The following is a 25448-nucleotide window of genomic DNA, read 5'->3' on the forward strand; positions in this document are numbered from 1 at the left end:
TGTGGGAGTAAATACTATGAGTTTTGTGTTTGTGCTGAAGTTCAATGTTAGCTCGATCTGCATATTTCAGCTGTCAATGTCAAACACACCACAGTTTCAAGATTATGGAGGTTTTATTACACTTTGCAACATTTAAAATGTCACAGCTAAAATAAAAAAAGAAACAAGATAATAATAATAATAATAATACAATGATCCTCTTTAAAACATGACTGAATTGTATATTAATTAATCTATCATCATCCAATATTATCTGTTTTTTTTCTAATGAACTCTCTTACTTGCGTCGTCTCTTCCATTCCATCCACCCACACATACAAAACTTAGAAAGGCTGAAAAGTAATTTTTGCAAATTAAAAGTTTCCATTCGAATCCCCAGAAAAATAATAATGTGAGAGTTGTTTTGCTTTAAAACATGCTCACATATTAACACACATGAAATATATATTTTTGAAAACATAATTTAAAGTTAACTTGAAGTTCACGTCTTGCCTCAGACCTGTTTACAGATTTTGGTAAGGACGATTGGACTTAACTTCTGAACTTGGTACATTTCGTTTCTCATTTTTCACTCATCAGCAAGCCCAGACGGGAATTTTCTCAGATTTTATGCACAGATTTCCGAGGGAAAATCTGCAGAATTGTGTGGAATGGATTTAAACTTGGTGGGCTGAGAGTACTGGATATTGATTGATTGCTTAAAGCATTTTCAAACTAGCCGAAATATTTTATAAATGAACAGTGAACACACAAGGGGCAGGGCAACTTTGAAGAACTTTGAAAATAACAAGCATTCGGATTCTACAGAAATCAGTGCAGATTCCATGTGTGGAGCAAGGTGAGCAACCACCACACATATCTCTTTAAAAACATCCCATATCTAACATCGCAACAGCTGCTTGAAATTACAAAATTTGTTTAAAATCAAGATCTTGTGAGCTGCCATTTGTGCATCTGAGCATCAATGGCATTTGAACACTTAGCCTAGATGAGTAGCACTTTACAAAATATTCTTTAAAATAGTAAACTTAGGGCTGAACTCCTTGCTCAGTAGTAAAAGGACCAGAAGAAAGATACTTCATCTTTTCCTGGTCTGAACTAACTAAGATTTTCCTCTTTCCCCCTAACACTAAAGTCTAGACATTTTGGTCGGCTCTGGTCACGTGTCAATGACTTCACGGGCCGGTGAGGGCTCCTCTGGAAGGGTGGTCGTGGCGTTTGGTAAAGTTTGATTGTGTGGCACGGAGTTGTGCTGTATCTCCATTGCAATCCCAGCAGGATCTTGCGGGGGAAACTCCTTAACTTGCCGTCGGTACTCCAGGAAGGTGCAGGCCTTAGTGGCGATGGCAACGACATTCTTCCCGATGAAGATGGTCGAGACTCGGCTGTCTTGGAACAAAACCATGTTGACACCTCGGATGAGGATGGTGACTATGTTGATGGTCACCAAGCTGAGGACGGGGTAGAGCATCATCTTCTGAGGCGACACGTGCTCGCCCTGCACGCTGATTTCGCTCAGAGAAACACAAGGCAGGATGAGCAGCAAGATGTAGCAGTAGAAGAACATCAGACCCTCGGCCCAGATTGGCAGACCTGTCCGCTGTGGCTCCCAAAGGTTAGCCTGGATGTCCAGCACATCCAGAAGGTCAAGAGCCACCCAGAAGAGTCGCCCCCGCATGTCCTCCTTCTTCCGGAAGGTTCTTACGTACTCCATGCTGTCGAGCGCGACCAGGACGAGGTACAGTCCGGGAACGCAAACCGATAGCAACAAAGTCAATGCTTTCCTAGCTACCGTCTCCAGACTTTTACGGTCAGCCTTGTAGTTCTGGAAGACGAAGTAGAGCTTGATTTCCAGAACGAAGATGTAGAGGAACCAGAGGATCATGGCGTAGCCACGCTTCGCAGTCCTTACCTCAGCACCCACCCACACCGCCACATAACGCAGCACTATAAGAAAGCAAATATCTCCCACCAGGACGATGATGCAGACGCCGATTTTGCGTGGGCCCTGGTTCTGCTCCACAAGGTAGGCATCCATGAAGGCCATGCTGGTCATGATCACAATGGTGGTTAAACACACATGCCGCTTGTCAGGTGGCGGCAGAACCATGGTGCTATCTGTTTATCGAAGTAAAAAACGAACAAATCGTATCCTTCAAAAAGTAGCAAGGTTAGTTCATGGCGTGCAAACTGTTGTCCATCGATGCTGGTGACTGAGGAGCCCGTGTTGCAAAGCTCCACACAGTCCAAAGACCACTCTTTACCGCATTTTCGAGCCTTACATGGCCTCCGCACTACTTTAGTATGCCAATATCTCTTTGATTCAGTGTGACCGTATCGTATAAATCTCTATGTGTATCCACTGCTGAGGCAGATTGTGTCGATTTCCTACCGACATGAGCCTGCTTGTCTGTGTCAGCTGACCCATATAAACAGCATTGCTGGACACTGTGCCGTTCTCTTGTCGTTGTCGTCACTTACTCCTGCATCGGAGCCAAGTGTGTATCGTCAGTCGTGAAGACGGAAGGGGAGGTCACAGCTCTCTTTCTGCTCTGCCGGCTTGAAGCATCTGTTAATTAAAGAAAGAAAAAATTGTTCAGTTTAGAGGATGTTTTTGACCTTGTTCCAACTGAAGAAGCTTTAAAACAAAACACTAGGGGTCACTGTGGTAATTTAGCACAATCAGGTGTAACTAACCATCCCTTGGGAGTCCTTGGGTTTGTTTCACATTTCTCTTAAGCCTTTTATGTTGAAAAGCTGTTTTGAAGGGTACTGAATTTGTCATGTTTAAATATCCAGAGTGTTTCTGTGAGTAAAAGTAAGTCATTTACAGTATAGAGCAGGTTGGCCGACGCAATATAGCCTGAATTATAATTTTGGTGTATTTTTGTTTTTGATTTAACAAGTGATTTAACACTTTTGAATACTTTTAATCGAAAATTCCTCCTTTTTGTATGAGTTCTATAAGCTCGACCTCGCTATGCTGCATTATCCATATTTAGGTATGACTGTGTCAGCCAGAATATCATTCCCTAATATTCCTATGAGCTCTGAGTCACCAGCTTCCATAGCAACGGTTTCTATTGAGAGAGTGATAATAAGTGATGATGAGTCTAACGCAGCGGGGAACCCTCGGATTTCTGCAAAGCCAGATATTATTGGATGTGCAACAGGCAGACGGGTGTGCACTAACTCTGATATCTTGGTGTGAGGTGGCCTGATGTGAATGACAATAATCCCCCCAAAAACGTTTCAGATTTCAGTATGCATGGTAGACACGAGTTGTGTTAAAATAAACTGCATCACATTTAAATGCTGTTTTAAGATACAGCAACTCTTCCGAAAGCACTGTGTTCTTTTTAAGACTCAACTCACGGTCGCATCTGGAGGTTACTGTGACAAGATTTCCTCTTCAGATGGGATATTTGGGAACAACACATACATTTAAACAAGGGATTATCGTTGATCTGTGTCTTTTGGATGAAATTTCAATCACAGCAACATTTGTTTTGCACACTACTTACACAGCGGTCCTTCACAATCCTCTATTGGTAGTTCACGTCAATGCCGCTCACATATATGGAAGCAAACACAGACTATTTGCTCATACAGCTTCTCAAGTGATTGATTTCAATCTCAAAGAGATAAAAATCATGCACAATATATCCGTACACTGAGAGAAATACATGAATCCAAAGTTGTACCTACATTTATCATTGCGTCTTGAATGCATTTAGCTTTACACTGGGTGATGGCCAAGTGCACATGCTCAGAAAAATTGCCTTGTTACATATAATTGAGTGACAGTTTGAATCAAGTTTCATTTTCTGATCCCACCAATATTAAACTATAACAAAGTAGATTTTTTTTGTATGATATCTGCAGTAACTCAATTGGTCTGTTCTTTTAATAGGACTGCTCAGAACAAAATGTGGTCAGACTCGTACTTCCTTTCGTTTCTATTCTAGTGCACATATTTTCTTTTCTGAGAATGTAACTCTTTGACCTTCTGAACTCTCATCTGTTCAGTTTAAAAACGCGCAGCTGAGCGGAAGATTGAACTATTTATTTTGGAGAGGGTGGAGAGAACCACAGATTGAGACTTTAAATACATCACACAAAGCATGATTTCTGGATTAATGCTTTAATGATGTATTTTGACATAAAATACTCTGAATTCATTGCAAGATACGACATCAATCCTACTAGAGTATAATTGTTGTGACCACATACAGTTCCCACTCTCCAGCCCATTATTTACAGCCCTCAAATGAATCTTGAATAATAAAGAAGGATGGCTCAAATAATATTACGGTACATGTACTCACGCATATATGAAAAAAGGTATCAATGTTAAGCTTCTTTGAATATGACATTCTATATTTATGTGTCCAGGTATTTGTTTTCCTTGGGTGGTCGATCTTATTTTATGACAGATCTCACATACCTCACATTATTTTCTGCACTTTCACATGGAAGGGATGGAAGTATATTTATTGTAGGTTTTGAATAGAAATCTTTGTGATGGTTCACAATATAGAGAAAGTGTGTAAATCTGTTTCTGACTACTTTGAGAGATGTATCAACACTATTCAATTTTTAAAGCCAGGTATCTGTATGGCAAGTCTATGTCCAAATAGTCAATCCATATCCATATCGTGACTTTTCTATTGTTAGTGTTAAGCATTGTGTCTCTTTTATTGTACATTTGGAGTCAGATAATATTCCAATTTGCTCCATTATGTTGTAATTTAAGCCAATGTTTTAAATACTTTTCTATTTGGTTTGGTTTAATTGAGTTTCTATCCTTTATAAGAAATGGTTTCTATGAAAGTCTGTTTCTAAAAAAATGTCATTTTGAAATAAGTAAAGCTGTGAAATATAAAGTAAAATTGGGATATATAAAGTTGCAGTTACAAGACAAGTTTTATCTGTGAGAAAGAATCAAAGTCCTAATTATGAGAAATAGACACAATTGCTAAATATAAAGTCAAATTATAAGATATAAAGTCAAGTTTTACTCAGAGATGGAAAACAGTCCTAACAATAACTAATTAATGTCATCTCATGGTATAGTTCAAGGCTTTTGGTAGAAGATCTTGCTTTTCCATAGCTGGTTCTGAAATAGTTCTTCAGACACACAAGCACTTGCGCACACATTCCTCCCCCAATGTACTGTAAGTGGAGAGAGAAATGGAGTGAGAGCATTAAATCAAGAGTTTAATTAAAGTGGCACAACACAAGGGAGCAAATAAGTGTCTGGAGTAGTAGAGAGCGAGCTCATCAGGCCAATCAATACACACATGAGGAATACTCCTCCCACCCTCTGTGAAGCAGACAAACCCTAGACACTCACAGGAGCCAATAAGGCAAAGCATTAAAAGCAGTGCTCTATGTTTTCTATTGGCTTCCAAATGCAACACAGTTGCACAGAACATAAATTGCACATGAGGTTGCTGCATTGCAGCTGCAACCGGTATAAATAACAAATGAGACCTCTGTAATATCTCAGTCCTTTGTCCTTGACAGCAATTGGAATAAAGGATGCACACAATAGTGTGGTCTGGTGTTTCTTCTGAGAAAAAGACCCCAGTGATGTCACTTGCATCTCCACTAGATCACAACAACTTTACAGAATATATCGCGATAAGTCTGCAGAGATTTCAAAATAAACTCAAATAGTTCTTATCAATTCTTCTAAAATCAAATGATATGAGATATGCTATTTACATTTTTTTAGTACAAAATATTTATTTCTTCAAAGGAATTTTTGGTGAAGCATCTGAGACAAGTTAATATATGAATACCTCCGATGCAAAAGTATTTTATACAATTAAATATAAAATAAAATAAAAACATTATGGCAGGCGCATCACATTTTAAACTGAGCTGTCTGGCACCTTCTTTGGTTATTTACACCTCCTGACTGAAAGATCTCGTGACTTCCAAACAAGCTTAGCAGAGAAAGTATAGGCAAAGTTTACTAAGCAGTTTAAACAAGAGGTGCTTTGCATTCCGCATTGCACAGCGCCGGAGACACTTTATTAATTTTCAATGAGCACACAACAAAGTTTCCCGAAAGATATTTTCGAGAGAAAGTTTATAAATGATGTTGAATGTTTAATTTCTCATGCATACTTAACAAATAGAAAAACAAAATAGTTTATTTAAAAGCCAGAAGCCTGTGGCTCTGTCACACATTCGCTGGCAGCTCAGCAATTAGTGAGGGGCTGAACATACAACATGTATGCATGCGTTTACACAGTGTGTTACCATTATATTCAGTTCAGTTCAAGAACTTTTAGTTTGTATTTCTTCAGTTCATGCCTTTCTTTGTTGTTTTCCCACCACTCGGTTACTATGGTCACCATCATTATGAGTTCTGTGTTTCAGCTGTGTTTGACTAAACTGTGTTTGATTTATCACAGTGACTCTTTATCTGGACACCATATATTTAAAGTGTTTACTACTGCCTGCCTCTTTGTGTTTTCCTGCAAACACCGCCAGTATATAGGCATGTGTGCATATATATATATATATATATATATATACACACACACACACACACATATATTTATTCGTTGCTGTGTTGCTGTGGTAACAGGCATCCATCAGACCGATCCGCCAGACCCCCAATAAAAGAAAACAATAATGAGTGTGACTCTTATTTCTGCTCGGTATAATAATAATAAAAAAAAGACCCTCTGTGCTTCAACTTGAAGTAGAGGATTTCGTGCTCTTTCTCTCTTTTCATCTTGGTGTTATTACAGAAAAAGACTCAGAGATAAGACAAACCGTAGTTTTAAAGCCTTTCTTGTGGAAACACAGAATGGACATATGGCCTGGTATTGCAAAACATAAACACAGACTGCTGTCTGAACATTACCAGCATATGATCTGTGTTTTCTGTGAATATGGCGCATCTTCACTGCGAGTATAAAAAGAGGTTCGACTAATCATTGTATGAATCAGTTCAATGGTCAGTTATTCTTATAGAAAGTGATTCAACTATCAGTTATTCTAACAGAAATAAATTGATTTAGTACTCAGTATTTCTTGCAAAAAAAAAAAAGAAAAGAATGAGCCGTTAATTCTTATAGATTTCATGAGAATGTAACTTCTGTCATGTACAAACTAAGGTCGTCTCCTCGCCTCTCTTCCACCTTCATGTGGTCCTCCATCCCCCCAACCCTCATGAGCCAGGTCTCACATCCTCCTCCATCTCTTTGGAGTCCTCTCCAGAGCTGTTTCATACTCTCTTTCAACTCTCCTACTCATTGATTGACCTCTCTCCCTCTTTCCACTGCATTCCTCCCCCTCATTCACTTAATTAAAACGGCGAGTGTCTGAAAATCTGAGAGGGGCTTTGTAAGGTAATGAATGAGCATGCATTCTGCTCTAGTTGGGAAAATCTTACAAAAAACAAAAACAAATCCAGGTCACATTTCACATCCAAACAGATCTGTAAGAAATTATTTTTGCAATATATAATATAGATTTTGCAAATAATGCCTATTTTTATTTTTGCTTTTTATTTCAACTTTCTAACATTATTTTTGAGACAATTATGTGCATTTCCCCAATGTATTCCCTCCCCAATTTTGCATCTGTATGCTGTATTGCTTTTTTAATTTAGTTCAATATATAGTTGTAGTTTTTTAAATTTAATTTAGTTTTGTTCAGTCAATTAACAGCTGTGAATATTGTTCAAGAACCCAAGTAACATCTTATGGTAGTTATAGAAACGAAATATTTTCAAGTAAAGACTATTTTTGTACTGTGAAATCTAAATTGAGTTTATACAAGAAACAAGTTAACAAGAAAACAATGCCATGAAACAAGGTTATGAAAATAATGCCACAATGTAAAAAAAAAAAATCTAATCTCATTTTGAGGATAAAATATGTCCCAGCCTCCAGGCACATTCTTGGCATTGGTTTCCTCTGTAATTTTTTCCCATGTGACTGTGTATGTATCATTGGCACTATGAATGGACTCTGTGAGTAGGTCAGTCAGGAACAGACAGGACCGGAGGGGAGGAAACAGAGCTCAGCAGAATCAGATAGAGAGCTTGACGGCCTGAAGGCCTCTCCAGTAATCATATCAACATGTTCATCCAGCCTGGCAGCCGCAATGAGCAAAAACTCCCTGTGGAGCTATACCAGCAAGAGCAGTCTGAGCTCAGCAACACAGACTCATAACGCTATCTTGTTTCTGCTCAGTGACAGGCCAAGACCCTTCCTTTAAGACAAAGAGGAGGCAATGTCCCCTCTGTGCGTTTGGCTATTTTAAGTGAAACGTCAGTTCATCTTCCATTTGATGTTTACACAAGGTTTTTAGCCATATTGAACAGCATTTACACTATAAGCTACCAGCACTGTAATGTTTGTGCATACTATTTGTCAAAGTCAAATCACATCAAATCAGTGGTGGCTGGTGGGTTTTCAAAATAGAGGAGGCACACTAAATTGTAGCAGTGGGGATCCCCTCTTGAGGATTTTCTTCTCCTTAACAGCTTTAAGATGGCTTTTTGGGGGTAATTTCTTTTCACTTTTTGGAACCTTCTGTCCTTTTAAATATCCGTTTCAAAAAAGCATGTTTCTGTGAGTTGTTGAAGCAGATTGCTGTCGCCTATATGTCCAACTTCGGCATGGGGTCTTCCTTTTATAATTTTTTTTTTATATATATATATATATATTTTTTTTTCTTAAATAATTTTTTATTTGTTGCTGTTGTTCGAATGGTCAGCCTGTTCTAATCCTTTAGCGTCACATAGAACGCTATATGACAAAACGGCGCTATACTACACACAAGGCGTCATAAATCCCTTCGCGTAATATGAGACTACCCTACCCTACCCCACACCTAAACCTAACCATCACAGCGCGTGTTATATTAACGTTAACGGGTGCCATGTGCGTAGTATAGCGCCATTTTGTCATATAGCGTTCTATATGACGCTAAAGGATGAGAATGCGTTGGAATGGTAGCTTGGTAAATTTGTTGTTGATAAAATATTAAGTATCTCTCCATAATTAAGATTTTGGTACATTATCACCAGAAGTAATACTAATATCATGTAATTTACATCTCTACATTGATTAGTTGATACCAAGGGTGACTGGACACTTCTGCAATGTATTTTAGCTTCTTTCTTTACCAATAGAGGCAAAAGTATCAGGCTGTGGATTTTGCCCCCATCCCCTTCTCTATCGACTCAGACCTTAGAGCCGTTTTCCTAAATGATTGTAATTACATCAGCAGATTTGGCACATTCGGGGAGAACAAGTGGTGGTTCCGACTTTAATGGTATTTTATGTGGTTAGTTACAGTTGTGAAATTACAAACAATAAATACACATTCTGATGCATGAAATGAATGGGATTTTTACTAGCATTGTATGCACCTTAGTTTTTAAGTGAAACATTTCACTCAAGCTTATTCACCTCAACAAATCTGAGGTGCTTTGAGCTCATGTCAATGGGGCATACAATCAATCAGCTTTAAAACAGAAAATAAATAAAACCTGCACTAATTGAAAGAAAACAAGCGGATAAAAAGACTGAATCCAACATTGGCAAAAAAAAACACAGCATAACAAGAGATTTACAAGGAATTTAAAAGGCCATTTAAAAGTCATATTTGACCAGAGAACAACACATTTTGGGAAGTCTGTAAGCATTTATTTCAACGGAATAACATTTAATTAGCATTTCCGGGAAAAATAAAAACCTCTCCAGGTCAAAATGACCAGACCACAACATGATTTAGAAACTGCTATTCTTATATTTAGTTATAGGCTTGCTTTTTGTAACACTTCAAGGCCATTTCACACAGCATCAACTGACGCCAACCAACATGGACAATCACTAGATTACAGTCAATAACTTCTAAGACAATCCACGACCAGACAAAAGCTGATTTAACATGTTGAATCGCCAAAATCAAGCTCCAACAGTCACCGACAGGAGTAACACACTGATCCGACAAAAATCCAACAAATAATCTATTGCCATCGGTCGCAGTGTGAATTGGTCTTCATTTGTTATAATAAATCTTATAGCCTCACTTCATTGGCGACCAGTAAAATACAGAATTAATTTTAAGATTTTGGTATTTGTATTTAAAGCTCTGAGTGAACTTGCCCTTATTTATATTTTGGATCTTCTTTCTCTCAGTTGTTATTAACTGTTCCATAGTCACGATTAAAAACCATAAATCCTTTTCAATACTGGCACCAAGGCTTTGTAATACTTTACCCATTTCCCTCACAATATCCACATTTGAATAATCTCTTAATAGTTTTTTTTTCCTCAAGCTTACTTCTTGTTGTTTTACCTTTTAATTATATCCTGTTAGTTTATTGTAAGGCCATTTTTACACACTGAAGTACTTTGGTCACGTTGTTTTAAAGTGTTATATACCTAAACATGTTATACTTTGCCTCAATAGTAGTAACTACAATAATACAGTAAAACCATATTAAGTTTTAATTCTTACCACCGGCCTATTATTTATAGTCACCATCTTTTTGGACCATTAGACAACAATCCTCAGTCTGTGGGTAAAAAGATAATGGCAGAAAATTGCAACTTTAGTTTAACAGCTCTCATAAGATCTCTTCCTGTTATATACTGGTGATTATTTTCTCATATTTTTTTGCAATCTCAGAGAAAACACCTCCGGCATGTACACACTGCAAAGCTTAAATGAATCAACTAAATTACTGTGTATGTAAAGAACAAGACCAAGCACGCATGTACAGTAGTGCACATGGCCAGAGAAAAGACACTTATTAAAGAAAGAAAGCAACTGTCACCAAAAAGCCGGATACATACAATTTTTAAAAAAAGATTGCAGCTGTCCTGAGATCTGTGGCACGAGTTTCCGACTTGGCACAATGCCTAGAGCTTTCAATATTTTGCACACTAAAAGAGAGTGCATTGCGTCCGTCTGGGATGTGCCTCAAGCACTACTTCTGCCTCTCTCATTTTGCCGTGACCTCGTTCATTCTGTCCTTTAAATGCCTCACTTCCACTTGTCTCCCTTCCTCTTGTCTCTGTGGCTACACTCAGAGCAGCTTCATCCCTATGAAGTGTGCAGTAACAGGATCTGTGATGACTGGTTCTGTGTGGGGGACCCTTAGGGGTGCTGCTTACTACTGTTGCATGTTCAAAGCTCTCTCAAAAGCCTAGGAACAGCAGATCCGATGCCATGTTGAATCCCTTTCCACGGTTTAAACACCGAACACCACTCGTCATCTGCCTACATTATCAAAGTAAGACCTCCCCGGATGCCAACCAAAGCTGTCTGACAGGCCCCATGGCGCCTGAAGACGGTTGACCTTGCAGCATCTGCTGGAGCGAGGAAGAATGGGAAGCTATTCACACTGAGATATGAGAAAACGGATATAGAGTAAAGACTGCATCAGCATATAGACTCTCAGCAGGACCAGAGGGATTGTGCGATGTGCACAAAGAAATCAGACTCTAACCTTGTGTTGCACAGAAGGCAACAACCAGCATATGGAAACTTGACACTATACTCATTCGTGTCATACAGAAAGTAGACAAAAAGAGCTTTTATGCTCACCAAGACTGGATAAACAGTATTATTGTTTAATATTATTACAATTGTTTTCTATTTTTCATGTATTTTAAATTGTAATTTATTCATGTGATGGTAAAGCTTCAGTGTCACATGATCTTTCAGTAATCATTCTAATATGCTGATCTGGCGCTTTAGAAAACAGATTAAAACTGAAAAAACAAACAAAAATAACGACTTTATTCGACTATTCCTTTTCTTCCTTGTAGACCTGAGACGAGAGTTCAAGAGATTTCCACGACTGCAACCTCCTTCAACTACTTCAGTTCAGTTCTCGCGCATGCGTCGTGGAAATCTCTTGAACTAAGGCCAACAAGGAAGAAAATAGTCGAATAATGTCGTTATTTTGGGGAGTTTTTCGCACAAAAAGTATTCTCATGGTTTGATAAACTTATAGTTGAGCCACTGTAGTCACATGGAATATTGAAACATTTTCTTCATTGACTTTCTGGGCCGTCAAGTTTCGATCCCAGGTTGCCTATGTAGCAGTGATCCACCTCTCAAATTTAATCAAAAATATCTTCATTTGTGTTCCGAGGATGAATGAAGGTCTTACGGGGTTGGTACAGCATGGGGGTGAGTGATTAATGACTAAATTTTCATTTTTGGGTGAACTATGCTTTTAAGAGAGAGATTTTTTTGGCATTTTTAAAATTTGTAGCTATAATGAATCCCAATCAAATACAAATGTATTGTTTTCTAATCGATACAAGCACATTCCAGAGCCCAGATTTCTGGAAGAGCCCCCCTTTTACTGCAACAGTTCGATTGGACTTTGGTGGACTAACACTAACAAATGTCCAACACCATCAGATAAGGATGCAAGGACAACTCACAGGCACATCAAGTGCGGGAAGGACATGACTTCCCATTGGTCCACATGCAGTTTCTGCCCTATACCCATCATGAGACTAATCCTTAACGTTTAAGCCAACCACCATAAACGTTCTTTAGGACTTCTTGGATGCAAGAGCAGTGGCTGAAACAAAGCGAGGCCACAATAAGCCATCCAACTAACACAGTCTCATCCCAAAAAGTCATATAACTGACGTTTTGGGACGTATTTTGACCATATGTCAATATCAGCCTTTTTAGGGCCCCCTTAAACGTCGGTAGATGGCGATCCCGGGCCGTCATACAACTGACGCTTTACCTTTAACGTCAGTTAGGTGACGGGTTAGGTTTAGGGTTAGGTTTAGGTATGGGGTAGAGTTAGGATCCCATAACCTCATCTACCGACGTTTAAGGGGGCCCTAAAAAGGCGTATGGTCAAAAGACGTCCCAAAACGTCAGTTATATGACGTCTTGGGGTGAGACCGGGTTGATCCAACCCATTCATAACTATGTTCGGAAAACTCAAACTACACACATTCATTTCATACTTAAGGAAAATAAGTGTTCTCAGTGACAGCTATTTGTTGTACAACATCTTAATCTACAAAGTAATCCGCTGAGACAATTGTGGAAATACCATTCAGAGTCTCCCATCTGGAGATACGGTAACAGACACACCTGCAGAGGTGAGACTGTAACAATTACAGCGTAGTCTGCGTATTCCAGATTGTTAAGGCACTTGCACCGACTTCAGGGCCTCATCTGTTCCAGATTTTAGGACCCTTTTTAGTGCGTCAGGAAATCAGCATCCCACAGAGCTTTTGTGTTCAAGGCTGTTGAAACAGATTCTAGCTCATTTCCCTAATACATTGTTACAACCAAAGGATCACCGCCATCGGACTGCTCACTCGACCATGTGTCGAACGTAAATATCACTTAACCTAACCTCCTTCCAGAAACCTTGGCATTGTTGTATATTATTAGTGTAAAGGTCATTAGAGGCCATATAGCTGATCTTTCGTTTATTTGTTTGATGCATAATAAGGATCTTCACTTTATTTATATTTTAGACACTTATCTTCCCATAAGATAATGTAACTCTGCCACAGCCACAATCAACTTAATCGTACTGTATGCATCACATGCACTTTATTCATTTATTAGCTGTGTTGATTTAGTCTTGTTTGTCTTTTTTTTAATATAATGTAATTTATTACACTTGTGTTAATAATACAGAAGAGGCTCTTAGTTAATGGAATCTAACAAATCCTTCAGATTGGTTATATGAGTCAAGCAGGTTTGGTTGAGCTTCTGTTTATGTTCACATATGTGAAAAAATGTTCATCATATAAAGTGATTGTGTCTCTTCAGAATACTTGGACTAAACTTTTTGAAGCGTCAAAGTAGTAGTTACGTAGCTGTCAATGGAGGGACAGAAAGCTTTTAGATTTCATCAAAAATTTCTTCATTTGTATATTCTGAAGATGATCAAAAGTCTTTCTGGTTTGGATCAACATGGGGGTGTGTAATTAATGACAGATTTTCATTTTTGGGTGAACTGTTCCTTTAAGTGACGTGATCAAAACTCACAATATTAATTTAGTGCCCATACAGACCAAATCCTTACATTTATTGTAACCATTTTAAACCTTAATATCTACACCCTAGACCTAATTCATATAGGTAGCAGAGTATCACAGGGATTTTAGACTTTTATGACTTAAGAAACCATATAACTTAGTAACTATAGCAAGCACCAAACGCATTTATAGTGCAGCACTAAATTTCTTCAAATTTAGTTGAATAAGTACACTGAAGCTGTATGTAGACAAGACTCTGGGCATCAAAATCACAAGACAGGGTTAATTAACTAAATCACAAAGGCACTTTCATAAAGCAAAATCAGACAAAGATATTTCACACCATTGAACCAAAACAAAGCTTTTGACAGTATTTTTTTTTTTTTTAGAAAAACTGAAAATGAATTCCCTTATTGCAACAATTATTTGCAAAGTACTTGACGCTTCCTACATGGAAATCTATCAAGTCTAAATGCAGCCTGCAAAATAACAGCTTCCAATGACCGTTTTCAAGTCCGTGGAGAGCTTTTGTGGAAAAAAATGCTGTTTTTCCTCTCAACTTACTCATTAACCTATTGATTTGTCTCTTCGAATGTTGCCATTTCATTTCACTGGAAGTGGAAACACCCATCACAAGCATCATACTTAATGAGCTGCCTTCATGCTGTGCACTACTCTGTGTGAAAAAAAAGAGAGAAATGATTTCAAAGAGAGCATAGGTGTTGGGCTCTTTGGTTCAGATTCTTATTCTAAGGTATGACACATAAAGAGCAGACCACTTTCACAGTGAAGGATACTGTAAAACTTTAATTCTCAGAACACTTCTTTTTGTTCTTATCTCACTACTCTCTCTGATACTTTTACATCTTTCCTTTGCAGATTGTTCTTCTTGACACTCCAATTAATCCTAACATCACTTTCCTTGTTACAAAGTATTCTCAGGTCAGCCGTTGTCTAATCTGTATCCCTCTCACATTCAAAATCTTTTTTTTTTCAGCTTTTTCACAGTCTCCTAGACCAGGTGTTTTCAAACTTTTTGATGCCAACCATCACAGATGGAATAAAGGTGAAGCGAGGATTCAAGTGCGGGAAATTAAGGATCTTTAATTAAGAGGTAAAATACAAATACAAACAAAAATACCCCGAGGGGGAAAACAAGAACGGCATATCAAAACTTGACTGTGGCAGAAACACGAGGATACATAGGCCCCGTTTACACGAAGGCAAAACTCATATATTTCCCTGCGGTTTCATGTAAACGGCCTCTCGTTTACATGAAAACCCCGTTTTTATCACAGAAAACGATTATTTCTAAAAACTCTGGCCAAAGTGGAGATTTCTGAAAACGCTGATTATGTGTTATCGTGTGAACTGGGAGAAACGGGGTTTTAGGTTCTCTCTTGTCGATTCTGAGGATTCTGATTGGCTTGCATGGCTTTATCCTTCTCCCTACACTACACTGCCTACACATTTATGTGGGTGTGTGCACGATGTTATTTTTGAAAACGAAGAGGGGGAAAATATTTGTTTGGCTAAATACCTGGCTTTGTGTAAACGTGGCCTTAGAGTGACAAACCAGCACAGGACTGCAAACACAGGGAGAGGCAATGTTTACACGGAAACGATCAGAAGAGAAAATGCGTTGCGTTATCGCTTTTTATTCTGCGTTTAGACGAGTGTTATGGGCGCATATGATGCGTGCATATGATGACGCAAAAATGTGGGAAATTTGATATAGTGAGCACTCCAGGCAGCTAGGTGGCGATGTGGAGCACTGCCACACAACAACAACAAGTCTGTGCGCCTGCATACAACCTTCTCTGTCTAGCAGACTTTTGCGTTTTACCCTTTACACGGGAACGCGGTGGTGGAGCGTTTTTAAGATTTCCACTCTGGAGGGTGGTTTCACTTTTTTGCGTTTTTAAACCCCAAAAATGCCGTCACCATGTAAACAAAAGGCACATCCGATACAATATTTTTACGTTTTCACCCGTGAGCGTTCTCGTGTAAACAGGGCCTAATTAGGGAGGCAAACAAAAGAGGTTAACAAGGAAAGCAGGAGGGGCAAATTAATCAATAATCAGATGACAAGACAGGAGAGCAAATGGCGCAAGGAAACACATGACAAGCCATGTGCTCACAACAGACAGGACTATAACTATAATGTCAGAGCTCTGTCACCAAACCAACATATAAACTAGACAGAAGTTACTGAACCCAACAACCACCAAATTATCCTCTTGTAAAATTTTAAAAAAGCTATAGTTTCATGCACAAAAATATGATATTACAAATTAATTTATATATATATATATATATATATATATATATAAAATCATCTTTATATAAAGATACATAAATCTTCATCAAGATGAGTATATGACGACAGGATTTTTGTCCAGAATCAAGCTCTAAAATCCCATTCAGTGGAGAATCTTCCTTACAACTTCATTCTGAGATATTAGAATAGATATTAGATATTAGAATGCAGACCCTGTCTCACTGGCAGGATTTATCTTTTAATTTCTCAGCTGCATTGTTCTACTGTCTCAGTCATTCCCATGGGAATCTCAGCCACAAAATCAGGGAAAGGCATGAGGCGAGACCCAGAAAGCTCTAGCGCTTACTATTTATGTCTTTCTGGTTAGAGATGACAGGGAGGCTTTAAACTGCAGAACTTTGCCAAGCCGGGCATTGGGAGTCTTCTCACGTCCACGAGATTCTTTATCTCAGCGTGACACAACTGTCCCCAGTGCTGTACTAAGAAGGAGAAGAGCGTATCGCTTCTCTTCCACTCTTGTGCCTCCTCTACTCTGTTCATATAAGAGCTGGAGCTTTGAGCAACCCAAGGTGTTTGCAGCACAACAGCTTTGACACGTTAAAGAGAGACGGGGGACTAGGATTGTGTAAAGCTGAAAGACTAGAAACCGATATGTGACCTTTTAGGACCGCTATTAGATGTTATTTTAAAATGAACTAAATTGAAATAATCCTTCTTCCAAACTTGTTTTCATCTTACCCTAATTCACTGTGGTATGCACATTATAAGTGCTTATATTTTAGACTGAACAGGATGCTTTTTGCGCAAAATGAAGTACTTACGTCACTCGTCTGTGAGTGTTTCGTTATATCCGTAAATAGAGAAAAATTGCTACGGCTACTTTGGCGCATGTGGGAGTGCCATAGTTGTTACAACGAGCGAGAAAAGGTTGATAAATAGCACGCTAAATCTTGAACCTCTGGAGAATCAGACGTTTAAAAAAAGACAAAAGAAAAACATGACAGAGCTCGTAATAAGATTAAAATCAACATTGGCTGAGCTATTCAGAGATGGAGAGCATGGAAAATGCATGCAGTTTTTTTTTAACTGCCTGAGGGCCAAAAGTTACATAGTGCACCTTAAAAATCCAAAATCATTCTGTCATTTACTTTACTTCAAGCTCTTCATACTTCAAACTTAGGTTTCTTCTGCATTATGGGTCACATTTACATTTCTTGCCTAAGGGTCTAATAAAAAGTGTTTTAATTATGTTCATGATATTTACCTAAGCAGGCTAAGGATACAGAATTAATGCTTTAGGTGCATCATATTTTATTAAACCACATTGGGGGAAGTTATGTGTATGGAATTACACTGCAATACAGATTAATTATCAAGCCTGATGAATCTAAGCAAATATATCAAGGGGATAGTTCACCCAAAAATATAACATTTTTGAAAAATATAAAATGTTCATGATGCTCCAATGGAAATATAAGAGGACCAGGGTTTGTCAAGCTCCAAAAAAAGTCTTCTGAAACAATATGATAGCTTTGTGTGAGAAACAATGAAATTTAATTATTATTCACAAAAATGCTTGCTTGACTGCTGATTGTGGTCCACAGAAAAAAGAAAGTAAAACTCAAAAGGGTTAGTAAATAATTATAATTTATAATTGGGTCAACTGTCCTTTTAAGCATCATCATTTGTACCTGGATACAGGAACATAACCACAATATTCCTCCATATTCAGATTAGCAGACAATTTAATCCTTGACCTGGCCTATGGACCCGTAGCAATTTGGTGCTACAAAGCCGCCATAGTGCCACGAATTACATGATCGTCAAATCAAAAATGTCTGCCAATTTGATGATGATGAAAATCCAACTTCTTTGTTTCTGAACGTTTATACACATGTAATACCTTTATTTTGACTAATTAAGGTATGAGGAATTCATTTCTGCCATTGATTTAACCATTTTGGGTGATTTTGACCTTAAAAGGGCTTTCTTTCATCTTACTATTGAGCATCGCACCAATTGATCAACCGGACCCTGCAGGCAGGAGAGGTTAGTTGAGAAGACAAGACAATTAGCACAGCTGTATCAAACAGAAAACTACCTCAGTTCAACGAATAACCACAGAAGACACTGACAATCAGCATGAAGGAGCAGAAGTTAGTCTCATCCAAATACCTATCTGAGGCACATAGGAGTATGACATTGCTAAGGAGCCGGGCATGAGTATCCGGCAGATACTTTCTCATGATGTGCTTTCAGCATCTCCCCGGTTTGATGGTGACCAGCTCACGTCAACAAGTCAAAACCTGTCAGTGAGATTGAGCCATGACTTGATCTCACCCAATGGAGTCCTGAGTCTACTTATGCCACTCATGTTGTGGATGTGGTAGACTTCATGTCGAAGATGTGACAGATGCCTCTAGTACAATTCCCCACTTTAGGTGCTGTCATCAATACCATCATCAGCTCAACATCATCCCACTGCCAAGAGCCGGGGTTCAGCCATCTCGTAATAGATTCCTACATCGAGATGTCCCTGAAAGAAGGGGAGCGCATGCGACGTACAGACTCAACAACAGGCATCGACATCATTGGCATGAACAGAACTTGACAAGTTCTGGGCGTCTGAGGAATCCGCAACTGTTAGATCGGGATATGGGTTTTTACATTTTATATTTTTACATACAATTTTACAGTATTGCATTTGTTCTCCTCCTAAGTTTATTATTTTGGTCCCTTATACATAAAAAATAGAATATATAAATATATTAGAATCATAAACCATTTGCAAAGAATGAAATGCATCTCAGTAAGCTTAGAAACAGGCTCGTGACCACACAAGTCTCACCATTTTCATGCTTGCTACGCTGAGAGACAACAAATGGAACGACTTAGAGCTCCAAATCTGCTACAAAAGAGGCAGTAACCACTGCAATCACACATTGTGGCACATTGATGTTATCTTTGCAGCCTCTATCTGTCTCTCTCTGACTTTATCTTTCCCTCTCCCTCTCTGAAAGGTGATTCAATTCAGGCCCCACGCGCTCTTACGCGGTTGCTGCTCTGAGGCTCCCCGGTCTCTGCCTTTATGCTACTGTTATAGAAGGGCTGCACTCTCCTGTCCAGGTACGTACGTCAACGGAAACACACACTATTCAAGTGTAAATCTGTAATAGCTATATTTTTGGTGACTCTTGAAGGCAGACCCATAGTGCTCAGTAAGGCAAGACATGTCATGGTGAATTTTTATTGTAGAAAAAAAGTCAGTCTGGAAGGAGTCTTTCACATGGATTCCCAAGTTGATTTCATTGTCAGATATTTCTAAGGTAGAATGTGTGATGCACTGTCATCCAGCATCAGGGAAGAGGACCAAACCTGACTAATATATCCGTCACAGCAGAACACGTTACTTCACACAGTACACGACACACAAAGGCAGAAGCAAGCCGAGTCGTTATGAGCTTTTCAGCTCTAAAATGACATCTCACACACTGAAAGGAACTCCATTTGCTTTGGAACATTTGTCATGTGAAAGTATGTTGGCTACTGTACCATTGTCATGATGCCAGAGAACTAATAGATGACTAGGTTGTCATGGGAACTAATGTTCAGTTGGGACAATGAATTACTCTGCTAAAATTGGGCACAGTAGATTTTTTTTTTTTTTTGGGTTCAGACTAATGCTATTGATTACGGTGCTTGTAAAGCAGCACAGCATTGATTTTACTTAGACATTTTGTTTGGGGATTTTTCCAAACCCCTAACCCTAGGTTTTACATTTCTGCAGTTAATTCAGCCCAAACCACTTTACATATAGACATCACCCAACCCCCTAACTATGGGCACTTTTGGGCCTGAGGACTTTTAGAAAGTAGACCTGCATAGGCAGATGCATAGAAAGCAGAGAGTAGACATACTTTTCAAACTCTCACACATTTTGTCTTTTATCTAAAAGTGATTTCGGTAGCACTTTATACTGTCCTGTTCCCATATATACTATTCGCTTATTATAGTTTTTACAATAACGGGGTAATGATAATCAACATTCTTCATAATATCATATTTTGTGTTCAACAGAAGAAAGTAACTCAACAAAAGGTTTGGGACAACAAAAGAGTGGTTTTGAACATTTTTTGGTTGAACTCTCCCTTTAAGTTTGGGTTACCTGGACTTTCAATTGATGGACAGAAACCTCTCTATAAGTTTCATAAGAAATATTTTAATTGTTAAAAATGTTTAGAAGCTTAACCAAATCCTATATGCTTGGAACAACTTGAGGGTGAGTAAATTTTCGAATTTTTGGGTGAACTATATTATCTTATCCCTACTAGCATTTTATGTATACTTAATACACAAAATCATGTGTTAGGTTAAACAGAATTCTGTGATGGAAATTGGATTTTTTTTTTCAAGGATAGGGAAATGCACATTTTATTGTATCCTCTTATGTAATGTTGCTCTTTGAGCATAAACAACATCTGCAAAGTTACATCGCTCAAAGTTTAAAACAAACAGAGATATTTTCGTCTACAGAAATCGCTTTTAAGGACTACAACAAATGACTGATAGGGAAGCTTCTTCACGAGTTTGTGACATCACCAAACCCTAAAATTTACATAAACCCCGCCCCCAGGAACATGCGTTTAAGTCTGAGGCTTAAATCTTGTCCTTCAAATCATGCAAATATGTGCTTATCTAACTTAAACAATATTTACTTCACCAATAAATTCTGAACATAACTGCAGAATATTAAACATTCCTCTCCTGTACTTCAGCACTGCATAAACTGTGTTCATTGGAATTATGTAGGTTTACTGTTACCTAGGGAGCAACTCACCAAGTCGCCTTCCTTCTAAGAAGTTGTTTACATGGCAGATGAATACAATTCTGATTCTGGTATAGTTAACGGTGCACTGGAGGCATATGTGATCAGATATGAGCTATCTAGAATGACAGCTACCCCTTAAAAGTCCTTCCAGCAAATTACAACACACACACTCTAGAGTAATCCAACTATCTCTAATGAGCACAACCAGTCCATCTCAACCATCATTCCACAGTGCCGAAGGGCTGTGTATGTGCATTCAGCATGTTGTCTCATGGGCACTGCTGCAGTGTTTGATGTGGGCATCCAGGCCTCCTACTGATGCAAAACTCAGTGGAAAGGACTCCATCCAGCTAACCCCCGGTCAAATGCTTCACTTCACAAAATGGCCTTGCCAGCTGTCCATGCTGACATTGTGTCAGTAATTAGCCAGTGGGGGGTTTGGACTGGCAGGGAGGCAGCTATGCCTGTCTGCCTGCAAATGGAGGCGGTCATGTCACACTTATGAAACCCAGAGGAAGATTGGAAACCCGCAGGTGGAACTTAAGTAGCTGGGGTGAGAATGTACCGGCCATACTTGTGTCCTGATAATGGATGAACTGAAAAGCCCAATTCAGTTTTTATGCACAGGAAGTGAGATAAAGTACTGATTTTCCTGCAGCAAACCCTTGGCAATTTTGTGTGCAATAATCAGATCAATGGGAGAGGTAACTTAAAGTCATCATAAAACTGACACTGTCACTTTTGACTTTTTTTTTATAAAAGTTATTTCTTTCCCACATAAATGTCTCTAAATCACTCAAGCAGGTTATTAATTTGTTTAGGCTTACTGACTATATAAACTGTCCGGTGTGACAGGCACAGATTCTCAAGCACTCAAAATGTTACTCAGATGACATATTTCTTACTCAAAGATTTCAACACTGAACAATGAAACTGTGAAATTCACAAAATTCATGAGGGAATTCAAATCAAATCAAAATTCCAGTTACACAAATGTTGTATGTTTGTTTCAATGTGTACTTCAAAACATTTACAAATATTTGTTGGGCAAAACAACGGTTTGATTGTAGCCTATGCTACCTGTTTCCTGGCCAGTAGCTTCATAAGCGTTTTGAAGCAAAGCCTAAGTTATAACTAAGATTTGTGCCTAGAAATAAAATGACTTCGAAAAAAAAAACACTTGTTGTAAGCAAAGCTGCCGATAAAAGTGCATGCATGGTCAAGAGGTGAAAGGGTTTGAGGATCCCTCAGGTTGTTTATGTGTCACGTGGGGTCTTTCGGCTTCCACACACTGCAGAGCGCTTGAAAATGCCCGCGGGCTTCGAGCCATTCATTGTAAGTGGAAACGCTGGAGAAGTCGTTTGATATTCAGGCAATGAAAACAGAAACCATTGTTTGAAAAACGTATTGTTAAAACTTAGAGAAATAAATGAAGTGTGGAGAGTCCGGAATATTTCGAGCCAGTGATGGGTTTCCTTATGGAACGTTTATGAATCTTTTAACGAATCTTTTTCGTGACAGTTTTTCTCTTCTTCCAAAAACTGACTGGTATTACATACCAAAAACGGTATTTACGAACGTAGGCTAACGAACAGGCATCGCATTATTGAACAAGGATCTACTGAATGAGGAATGTTCAGTTCGACATGAAACAGTTTAGTTACTAGAAGGATGAAGGTGCTGTTAGTCGAAAAATGACTGATGAACTTATTAAAAATGGCATCACAGTGTAGGCTATTTAATTTTATAGACTTTGTTATAGATTGATTAAAATCATGCCCAGTGGACGTGAAAAATACACTGAAAAAATGGTAACCTAAAATTTTGCTTCATGTGGTAGGCTAACATCTAGGCTAAATCAATCGGTTTTATTAAAATTGATTTCAAATTAAAATTGTATTTAACATTACGGAATCAACATAAATATGTTAAGTTACACCAACAAAACCATAGTTAGGCTATAAGATACTGTAGCTCCTTGACGTATATTGCAGTTTACCATTTACAACGTAATAAAAGGCAATTCTGAGTTGCTAAACGATTCGAGTGAACGATTCAATTATTTCATTTCACAGAAGCCTAGCCTAATGCTCACTTAGCATATGACTTAACCTCCAAGTGTCCAAATCCTAGGTGAATCACTTAGATGAATCAAAACCACCATCATGGAGAAACAGTCTGAATCGTTACTTTTACATCGTGTATTAGCCAACAATATGTAATGATTGTGAAACAAAGCACTATAAAAATAAATGTTACTTGACAATCAACTCAAACTAAAATCATTTACAAGATTAAAAATAGACGTTGTTAGACAACAGTGACTATCATCAAAGCCTCGAATTTTGCTTTCTTCTTTCATTTAACAATCTTTAGCCGATAGTTTTGCAATCTCACAATCCCATTAGTTAGCTAAAAGTGCTAGCTGTCTCAATAATTCATGAACGGATACTTTAGCCACAGAAACTGCTCTAAAACTCGAACCTATTAGAAGCACCGACATAAATCGCGATACTTTTTTTATCCACGCATGTACTCAGCCAGCCATTAACTAATTGTCCTTCATGCAGTCAGTTCAATTAAGTTCATATTAATTTAAGGAGCACAACGCGCCTTATGTGCTCGCCACAGCTCATTGCACAACGGGTAATTCATGATTTTGACAGGAAACCCTCCCTCATCCAAACAGACCGTTCAGCAGATTGTACCTCTGGCATCCGCTGTCCAAGGTGCTGATCCACTCTGAGACGAGATTGATGTTTCTAGAGTGATTTAATCCGCATCAAGCGCGCGCTGATGGAAAACAAGAGATGTCGCCTCCAAAAGAATGCAAACCCTTGTCAAAACTAGTGAAACGCGTGTGAGAGAGAGGAAAGAGACACGCGCGTGCGGGCCGGTGCTCGTCAGTCCGATCCACGGTACTCTCTCTCTCTCTCTCTCTCACTCTCTCACTCTCGCTCCCTCTCCCTCTCTTGAATCAGTGATTCAGTCTCTTCCCTCACCCTCCCAGCAGTCAGAGAACATAATTTATTGGCAATTTGCTTATGTTGGGAGACCGTCAGTCCAATGCCTCCACCTTTTATTGGACAATACAACAGCTAAATGAAACCCCCACTAATATCGTGTGCACTTTAAAAAAACATACAGTATCTACTGAAAATTAATAAAATGCAACGTTTAGAATGCAATTTCGACATTTTTATTTTTAAAAATTGAACAGATCATATAGAACACTTACTGTAGGCTATATCTGAGTTAATTATAATCAAAGAACCAGCATTAGTAGACTACTAAATATCATTTTGTGCAAGTATTCTTTATAACTAAAATGAGGATGGGGGCACAAATTAAACTAACATGTGAGAATACGTAAGACGCTACTGATTAAAATAGCCTACAGATTTCGGTGCGTACTGGCCTACTTTGAGCACTGCCCTAGCGGATACATGTGGAGCTGGGGAAGATGGAGGGTTTCTGAAAGCGCTCTGAAACAGCCACAGCAAATGCTGACCAAGTATTTGAAGGTTGAGCAGCAAGATAATTGGCTATTGATATGGCAGGAACCAATCAGCTGTGCCCTACAGACCTTATGTAGCCCGGCCCCTTTTCAGTGCTGCGCTCGTTGTCTTTTAGATGCAAGAAATTGACGAAAAACTCAGGAAAAATGGCTTGCAAACCTTGAGTCGGGAGGAGCCGAATGGGAAAATGCCTGTGCAGTTATCACTTCGTCAAAGGTGAGTTAATACAAATTAAGTGGCTATGTTTGTGTAACGTGTGATGTTTCCGAACTTCGTTAAATCAAAGTATGTCTGCAAGATGAGGTAGTTGCTGATATCTACCGCCTTGATGGCTGGAAAATCTTTCAATTCAGTTAAAAAATCGCTCCTCTTCATAACGTAAGGATCACGTCCAACATATGTTTGTTTTTTTGTTTATTTATTTCTCTTGTAATAGTGTGTAATGTAGTACAGTGCGTACTTTTCATTCATCTCGTCCATTGCTCTTCACTCCCTGCCCTTCATCTGAATTGCGCAAGTCAATCACGTGACTGAAACCCAGCTATTGTAATCAGTCTGAAATATCTAGAGTTTCATGAGAGAACTTTGTATTTAACTACTGATAACATAACATGATGCCACAAGACACTAGACACACAACAAACAATCTAATAATTGATAATTTTAACAAGAACAAATGCATTATGAGATTACAAAACAACAAACTGCTAAATGTGACAACACAATCAACAACACCAACAGTATAAAGTAAACAGCAAAATGTCAAACAATGCAACTGCGAGTACTAATGACCCAGAGCA

At 38.6% G+C, this 25448-nt stretch overlaps 1 protein-coding gene across 1 annotated transcript; it reads right to left on the reverse strand.

Annotated features, from left to right (window-relative positions):
• Positions 1-1059: 1059 nt before the first annotated feature.
• tmem121aa (transmembrane protein 121Aa) lies at positions 1060-24051 on the reverse strand. The gene is made up of 2 exons (XM_039674478.2): positions 23839-24051; positions 1060-2569 (listed from the first exon to the last, which is right to left on the reverse strand). Exon 2 carries the CDS (start codon positions 2108-2110, stop codon positions 1160-1162), a length of 951 nt encoding a protein of 316 aa, XP_039530412.1. The 5' UTR covers positions 2111-2569; positions 23839-24051; the 3' UTR covers positions 1060-1159.
• Positions 24052-25448: the final 1397 nt, after the last annotated feature.

Source organism: Pimephales promelas, chromosome 15, assembly GCF_988280905.1.
Source record: "Pimephales promelas chromosome 15, fPimPro1.hap1.1, whole genome shotgun sequence".
Classification (NCBI taxonomy): Eukaryota; Metazoa; Chordata; class Actinopteri; order Cypriniformes; family Leuciscidae; genus Pimephales; species Pimephales promelas.